The sequence below is a fragment of the Gavialis gangeticus genome, unplaced genomic scaffold (assembly GCF_001723915.1).
Source record: "Gavialis gangeticus isolate Ggan-Ray unplaced genomic scaffold, GavGan_comp1, whole genome shotgun sequence".
Lineage (NCBI taxonomy): Eukaryota > Metazoa > Chordata > Crocodylia > Gavialidae > Gavialis > Gavialis gangeticus.
This window is the reverse complement of record NW_017729006.1, coordinates 24,853,691-24,862,418: the sequence shown is the minus strand read 5'-3', so window position 1 is coordinate 24,862,418 and position 8,728 is coordinate 24,853,691. Positions and strand designations below refer to the sequence as shown.

The 8,728-nt window shown below is 42.2% G+C and overlaps 1 protein-coding gene across 1 annotated transcript in view; it reads right to left on the bottom strand.

The window, feature by feature from the left end:
• The window catches only part of CCDC129 (coiled-coil domain containing 129), a 113,691-nt gene that overhangs the window by 92,940 nt on the left and 12,023 nt on the right, over positions 1-8,728 (bottom strand). Inside the window, exon 2 of the mRNA XM_019508996.1 lies at positions 2,179-2,335. Within this exon, the coding sequence (XP_019364541.1) occupies positions 2,179-2,314 (136 nt within the window). The 5' untranslated portion in view covers positions 2,315-2,335. The remainder of the gene's footprint in view (positions 1-2,178; positions 2,336-8,728) is intronic.

Sequence of the window (8,728 nt, the reverse complement as noted above, 5' to 3'; positions counted from 1 at the left end):
AGGCCAGAAATGACAAAGTTATAGGCTGTTTTGAGCTTCCCCTTTATAGCCTATGGGCGAAACAGCGTTGAAACAGCGAAACTGTTTTGCCGAAATGAAACAGAACAACGGTTTTGAATCAAAACAAAATTTGAAATGAAACGCTGTTCTGTCGAAACACAAGTCAAAATGGAAGGGTGCCATTCACACAGCCCTAATGTACATCTTTACCTTAGAAACAGTCTTAAATCACCAACAAAACAATTACTTATTAGAAGACTCGACTCTTACATGGACACTCAGTGATGCTGGGAGTAAAGGGCACCATCTTTATTTTCAGGCAATGTTAAGAAGAAATAGGATACATTGTGAGAGTGCCGGTACTTCCTCCTCGCAAAGGGACAAGGAAAAGGTAGAGTTAATTGCATTCACCCCCTGTTCTTCCACATTTGCCCTTGGAATAGGATTGGTGTGCTGGATACAGTAAACTGTATATCATAAGATGGACATGCTCATCCTGCACATTCAGTTCCCCATTGCCCAACTGTGCCTTCAAAGGAACAGCCTAGACCTCTGTGAAGACATCTGCTTCAGGTTCTTAGCTACAGTCACTTTCTACCCACCAACTTCCTCAAAATTCAAGCTAGAGGCAAACTATTGTGTGGGGATTCAACTCCATTGAGGGAATAGGCTGCATATCTGTCAAACATTTGTGCATTTTAGGAGGACTGCACGGTTCTGTCAGATGGAAGTTTCCTATCAAGTGGGAGAAGGGTGAATTTGCAATGTGGCCCAGCTAGATGTGTGATAAAGTGGGAGATATCTCTGCAGAGGCTCATGCTATCATCATCAATGGTGCCAGACTGATTTGCATGTTGAAACTGAGTCAGTGAACAGCAAATGTGAAAAGGTTACAGTGTAGCTATCAGAAGTCTCTATAAGAGCAGTGGACATCTCATCCCAGTTTAGGGCATAGCTAACAGCATAGTAGGCTGCATAAGTAGGAGTGTTGCCAGCAGATTTAGGGAAGTAATTATTTCCCTCTATTCAGCACCAGTGAGGCCACACCTGGAGTCTTATGTTCAGGTTTGGCCCTCCACTACAGAAAGGATGTGGATGAATTGGAGAGAGTGCAGCAGAGAGTGACAAAAATGGTCAGAGGACTGGGGAACATGACTTAGGAGGAGAGGCTGAGGGAACTGGGCTAATTTAATCTGGAGAAGAGAAGACTGAGGGGGGATTTAATAGCAGCCTTCAACTACCTGAAAGGTGGTTCCAAAGAGGATGGAGCTAAACTGTCCTCAGTGGTGGCAGATGACAGGACAAGGAGCAATGGTCTCAAGTTGCAGCAAGGGAGGTTTAGGTTAGATATTAGGAAAAACTTTCTCACTAGTAAAGCAGTGAAACAGGCTACCCAGAGTGGTTGTGGAATCTCCTTCCTTAGAGGTTTTTAAGACTCAGGTGCATACAGCCTTGGCTGGGATGATCTAGTTGGGGATGGTCCTGCTTTGAGCAGGGGTTGGACTAGATGACCTCCTGAGGTCCCTTCCAGCCCTAATTTTCTATGATTCTAAATATGAGCTTGCTGGTATTCTTCTAGCCTCTGTTCTACTTCTATCACCTCACAAAGCTATTTAATTATTTTAACTGGCAATTTCTGCTCAACTGGGAGCCTGGACTATAATTGTAGGGGTTCTAAGGGTTAGGATTAAAGTTCACCAGAAGGGTATTTTTTCTGGAAGTTTTCACATGGTCACATGCTGAATAGTGTGTTGTATAACTGAGAGAACTAGAATAAAAATAAAAATGGACAACCTCCCCACCCGCAAAGTTTTGTGAAATATATTAGTGATTTCCCCCTATTTAGTAAAGAGGAAAGAAATCACAATTTCCAGCACTACACTGACTATCAGTTAACACACCTGACACCTATGAAGTATAAATTGGCCTAAGGAAACAATGGAGCTATGCATATTTAGCATTTGAATAGCAAATACAAACAGGTGCACAGATTCCATAGGAACCTCTGTGGGCAAGAACAAAAGAGCAAAAAGAAAAATGAGACAGACCGAGTGAAAGAACAAAGTGTAAATGACAGATGAGTCACCAGTTCAGTCACTACAGAACAAGAAAAAACAACATTATCCTCTTTTAAAAGGGCCTGTTAAGAATCCCAAAAATGCTGTTCCCAGAGCTCACCAAGAGGGTTGTCTGCTACATCTGGAGTTGGACTATCTTCATCCAGGTGAATCCATGATGTCTTAGTGGATAACAAGATATCTCTCTTCATTTCAAAGCTACCCCTGGTCTCATGGCAGGGAGATTCTGAAGCCATTTCAAGATGCAAGTCTGTAAGCTAAGAAAACATATACAAAGAAAAAATGCTTGCTACCATTTACAAATCATAGTTGCTTCACAGTATGACAACCTACTGACAGAGCACTTCTTTTGTCCCAGGTAGAAGAGCCCTCTGGTTTGCAGGGGGATGTTTGTGTGATTCAGGCACTGGCCTGGGACTCTGGAGACCTGGTTCAGTTTCTGCATGACCTTTGGGCAGGTCACTTCATTTTCTTGCATCTAAGTTTCCTGTCTTTGATGTGAATATAATAATGTTTCCTCCCTCTCTCCCACATGTTTTAATGAGTTAACATTTAATTTATTTTGGGTAGAGACTGTCCCTTATTATATGTGTGTGTCTTCAAAAACAGAATTTTTAAACATCTGTATTTAGCTCTGAATGACAAATTTCCTGTCTGCTAATCCTGGTATGGGTCAACTTTTCATCTTCTTCCACAGTGCAGTCCAGCAATCATAAGTTAAACTTGCAATAGAAAGGGAGCCTGATACCATGCCACTGATCTTTTCAAGCGCTACCATTCAGATTGCACATTCCAATGAAGCTGTAACGTAATGTTCCAACAAAGATCCCTGCAGTTATTAATCACATTTTCAACAAGATTGTTTTCTGGTGTATGTGCGTGAGATGACAGATGGAGGCCAGACTGCATCAAAGAATTTAAGAGAGAGAAGTGGATTAAGCTCCATAAGAGCAGCTTTTAAGCACTCTTTATCACAGACAGAAAAGGAGAGGAAGTGGATTAAGCTCTGTTTTCTTAAATGAATTTGGAGACTTTGTTTGGCAATGAGAATACTTCTCTGAGAAAAGCAAAAGTCAGCAGGCACCAGGAAAGGTTACTCGCATAGACTTGCTAGGGCACCTGGTTTCCATCTTCAGTACTTCCCCAAAGAATCCCAACGTATCCCCAAAATTAAGTTGGGCCATTAAACTGGATTCCAGCAAAGTGTCTGGCAGTTCTGTGAGGTTTCTAATTTCAAAACCTTGAGAGCTCTAAGTTTATTCTCTTATAGTTGCAAATGATAGCCCAGAAACCCAACCTGAAACAAAAGGCAGTAGTATACAAGGCTATGTCTGTGAAAGAGATATTAAAACCCCCTTTGTTTCTCTCTTTTGTGGATATTCTTAGGGCAAATAAAATGGGAAATGCAATGTCCTTTGAAGTCATTATTTTTTACTCAATTATCTAACATTGGTTTGCCTGATCTCTTGGATCTATTGAGTTCTTTCCTATTTTTTGGTGATTCAAGTGCCTCTGAAAAGCACCACATGAAGCCCTGAAAGGACTGAGGACAAAAATGTCCTCTGCAGAGGGCAGGACAAGGACAGGCCTTGGCACTGTGAGCTTCCCCATTCTGCACTGCCAGCAGGTTTCTGTCCAGTTTTGGAGGGAGACTAGTTCATTTTGTGTCACCATTCACAATCCTTTTTCCTCATACTGCCAGATCATATGCAGGTGCATGAAAGAAAGGAAATACTGGTGTGGGGAGAAAAGAAAAACAAGGAAACCCTTTTCCTCATACTTTCACACCTTATGCACAATCCAAGACCTTGCAGTCAGTGAAGGAAGTTAATGAAACATTCCTCATAGCAAGAGACATTTGACTGTCTCCAAGTGAAGATAATCTGGATTAATATCTTCTCCCAACCCCATTTCTGCTACCTCCCTTGGAAACACAGCGGTTTCTGGAAGATCTGCTCTGTCCAAGTTTGCAGGGGGTTAACAGAGTCATGCCTCCCTGTCTTGCTCACCTGGGCAGGGGGTGGAAGGAGTAGCAGGTGTGTAGCTCATTTACCCCTGTAGACCCAAACCATCTTGTACGGATTATATGATTGTGCATTAGGTAGAGGGATCTAACTTCCTTTTACATCCATGTGAGGCCACACACAGCCTTCCGCTCAATTGAACCATGGGAACCCTTGAAGGCAAAGCTTTCTACCTGAGGCTCCCACCTGCACAGAAGTTGCCACTAGGTATGCTTTCAAAGTAGGAAGAGGGTCAAAGAAAGAAAGTTACAAGAGGGATGGGAGAGGGAGTCACTTTTTTTCTTATTCTGACCACTTCCAGCAGAAATAGCAGAAGAGAGCTATGATATGCCACATCAGGGAATAAAGGTACAAGTTCAAATATATCTTGAGTTCACTGACCTCATTCTCAAACTTTGAAATCCTTTGGCCTGATTCTCTAACACTGTACACTTTGAATCACTTTTTAAACCAATGTTGTGCACTCAGTCTAAAATGCTTTGCAATAGTGTAAATGACCACACAAGGTAAAGGCCCTATATCTAGAGAGGCAGGAATATAACTCCCATTATTATTAATTCCAGTTATCATCATTAACTTCTTGTGTATGGATGGTAGAAGACACCCTTTTAATTTCAAATTAATTAATACATAATGATTAATCTGATAAGGTACATCTTTTCAGACAAGAGTGTCCTCTTGATCACAGTTTGGGTGCCAGAACCACTCATCATCTGTGTGTTTTAATTTGTGACTGCTCTCCAGAAGCAAATTTAGCTCTGCAAATCTGTCAATGAAATGAATGACTGGATAGTTTCCATGATCTGTGTATTTTGTTCGTTTGATAACACATTGAGAACATCTTGGAGGTCTTTTTTTCAAGGAAGGCATCAAGGTAGATGTTAAGGAAACTGCCTCACTGAGAAACTTATACAGGTTCTTAAATACAAAATACATGAAAAAAATTGGAACAACATGTAAACAAATTATGGCAAGTTCTCAGGCAGAGCAATCTCACTTAAGTTGCCAGCACTTATCAGTCCCACTCTCCTTGCCACCACCAGCATTAAAGTGTTATTGTTTCACAAAAAACACGGCACTCTTGAACTTCCATCAGCGTTATACCATATTCATCACTGTTCAAAACCTGCTATTAGTGCCATTAATAACTACCTTCTACTTCCTGATTGTCAATACATTTCTAATCCATACCTGGTTAATATTTACCTAAATATTTATTAATGTAAAGATCTCCAAGTAAAAAACAGTATCTCTCTCCAAGAAAAAGAGCAGGACTTGGTTCTAATGGGGGACTTGAATTATCAGGACACTTCTGGGAGGGAAAAACAGCAGTACACAAGCAGTTCAGCAAATTCCTGGAGTGTGTTGGGGACAGCTTTTTGGTAAAGAGAACAACTCTCTACTGGGGAATGAGGACCCTACGGAGGACAACTTAGGGGGAAGCTCTTCTTGACCTTCTGCTCATAAACAGGGAGGAATAGTGGAAGGTAACTTGGGTAACAGTGACCCCAAAATGATAGAGTTCATTATTCTAAGGGGAGGAAGGAAGGAAAGCAACAGAATAAAAACATTGAACTTTGGACTTGCAGACTTTAACAAACTCAGGGAACAGATGGGCAAGATCCCTTGGGAGGAAAACCTAAAGGGAAAAAAGAGTTAGGGAGAGCTGGCTGTACTTTAAGGAGGGTCTCTTAAAGGCACAGGAGCAAGCTATCGCCGTGTGATGGAAGAATGGGAAGTGTAACAGGAGACCAATGTAGCTAGACAGCAACCTCTCAAATGAGTTGCAGCTCAGAAAGTAATCTTATGAAAAGTGGAAACTTTGGATAAGTACTACATGGATATGCAGGGAGAAAAATAGGAAGGCAATAGGATAGCAAGCCATGATCTGAGATACAGTTGGCATGGGAAGTTAAAAAAAAAAAGTCAGCTGGTCAGCCTGACCCTGAAAGACCATAGAGCAGGTCCTCAAGGAATTCACTGTGAAGCACCTAGAGAAAAACAAGGTGATCAGATACAGCCAGCATGGATTTTCCAAGAGCACATTAGGCTAGACCAACCTGATTTCCTTCTGTGATAAGGTGACAGGCTCTGTGGATGAGGGGAGAGCAGTGATGTTAGCAAGGCTTTTGACACTGTTTCACAGGACATTCTCATTAAGCAGCTAAGGAAAAACAGACTAGAGACAAAAGAATTGTATGGTGGAAACATAATTGTTTGGTTCATTGTACTCAACAAGTAGTCATCAGTGGCCTGTTGGAGTTCCTAGGGGTCTGTCCTTGGATCAGAATTGTTTAATATCTTCATTAACAATTTGGAAGATGGGATCAAATGCACACTTAGCATATTTGCAGATGATATCAAATTGGTGGAGTTGTATATATTCTGGAGTATAGGGCTAGGATCCAGAATGACCTGGATAGACTGAAGAAATGGTCCACAATCGATTAGATGAGATTCAGCAAGGACAAGTGCAAAATTCTGCACTTGGGACAGAATAATTGCATACAGATATAGACTGGGGAATGGCCAGGTTGTTTTACTACAGAAAGGACCTGGGAGGTCACAGTAGACCATACGCTTAATATGAGCCAACCGCATACTCTTGCTGCAAAAATAGCCAAAAGCATATTGGGTTTATTATCAGAAGCATCACTTACAAAACCAGAGAAGTGATTCTTCTGCTCTACGCCTCACCTGGATTACTGGGCATTTTTACACATACAAGTATCACAGAGTGGGGCACTTGGAAAAGCACCCGGTGCTGCATCGCTTGTAGTTGTATAAGTAGCAAAATGTGTGTCGGTGCTGAGAAAATGGCAGCATCATGCTTTTGAACTAAAACACACAGAAAGTGTTTTAGTTCAAAAGCACACCGCTGCCATTTTCTGCACCCTAACGTGCATTTCACCGCTTATACAACTGCACGTGGCGCAGCACAATTCACATGAGCTTGCATGTAGAGCAGACTCAATTAATCACGTCTGCTCTGAAGTGGTGGATCTCTGGTGCACTGTGGGACAAAAAGGTATATGTATAAGTGCCCACTGTGTTCAGTTTGGGGACCTATACTTCAAGAAGCATGTGGATAGTTTGGAGAGAGGCCAGTGCAACCTGGGGAAAAAAAACAAAAACAAATGCCCATATCATTGCATTGAGGGTACTTGCAGTCTACACGAGATGCTTAATGTGCAGTAGACTCAGGGGCAAAACATACACCCCCTGCCAAGCCGTGCTCACTGTTTAGCTGGCAGGCGGGGGCAGGCGGGAGCACCAGTGCCCCCACTGTGAGTGCTGGCAAGGGAGTGGGCCCACCAGCAAAAGAGTGCGTGCCACTTCCGGAAGTGGCCGCAGGACTTCTGGAAGCAGCGCAGCCACTTTTATGGTGAGTGAGATTGGCCGTGGGGGACCCCTCTGCCCCAGCAGCGGGATCAGCCAGTCACTGACTCAAGAGGCCCCAGACACCCATGAACAGACTAATTCTACCATGCATTGACACATCAGGGTAAAACCTTTGCTACTGCTGTTACAAATTACGCTCTTAAAGCCACATGCAGTTCACTCCAGGCTGGGGCAATGATCACGCAGAGCAAGTATCCAAAGTCAGATACAGAATCTTTATTCGCTCAAGCGAGGTGCCTCCAGAGAGGGACTCCACCTACTAGTTATAATACTATTTATACTTTGTCAGGACATCAGCGTTAGTTCATGATTAGCTCGTGCTCGTAAAAATACTCAATTATCTATTAACTAAATCACTATTCTATCCAATCAAGTGGCACTGTGCACGTGAACACTGAAATTTAACTCTCGTGACTACATGTTTTATAAATTTTTGCCAAGTAGTCTGCTTGAAAGAAAACAGTCCTTGTTCCACTTTCAAGGTTTCTCTGTTGACAAGACTCCTCTGTTGACCAGACTCAGCTAGTTTTATATCTTATTAGTAACTCTTTACACAGCACTTCTCTTTTCACCCGTCTAGTATGTGCTGTGTCCATTTCTATGTATTGAGGTTAAAGGTAAAAAGAAATGGCCTTACTTTTAGCATTACAAAGCCTTGCTTTTAGCCCTACAAGATTCATATACAACACTGCACAGTACAATCTGTCTATTGTATATTAAGTATCACAAAAGACTTTACGCCTTTGCTATTGTGCATTAGCACTGGCTACTGAGCATTTATATAGTACCAGTATTAGAAGTACTAAACTTGATATACAGTAGCAAAGGCACATTAATGCATGTGTAGACATGCCCACAATCATGTTGATCACTCTGAGTCTTCTGTATTTTCTTTAGGCCAGTATTTAGTTCCCTTAGGTGGAACGAGCATGGCATATATAACCTAGTAAAAAAGAAAAATGATTCAATGCCCTCAGGAGCGGAAGGAGAATATAGTCATTATATCACAAATTTCACTTCCTTAAACAGGGACAGCCCTAACACAGCCAAACCCAGTTTGGGGACACAAGTACCAACCGTGACCAATCCTCAGACTGAAAAAAAGATTTTTGCCCCCTCCTTGCCTCTGTAGGTCCACTCAGTCCTCAAAATAGGATCAAATTAGAACCTCAGAATGAAACTTCCCTCTGCCAATTTTTTGTGGGGGGGGGGGGGGGGGGGGGG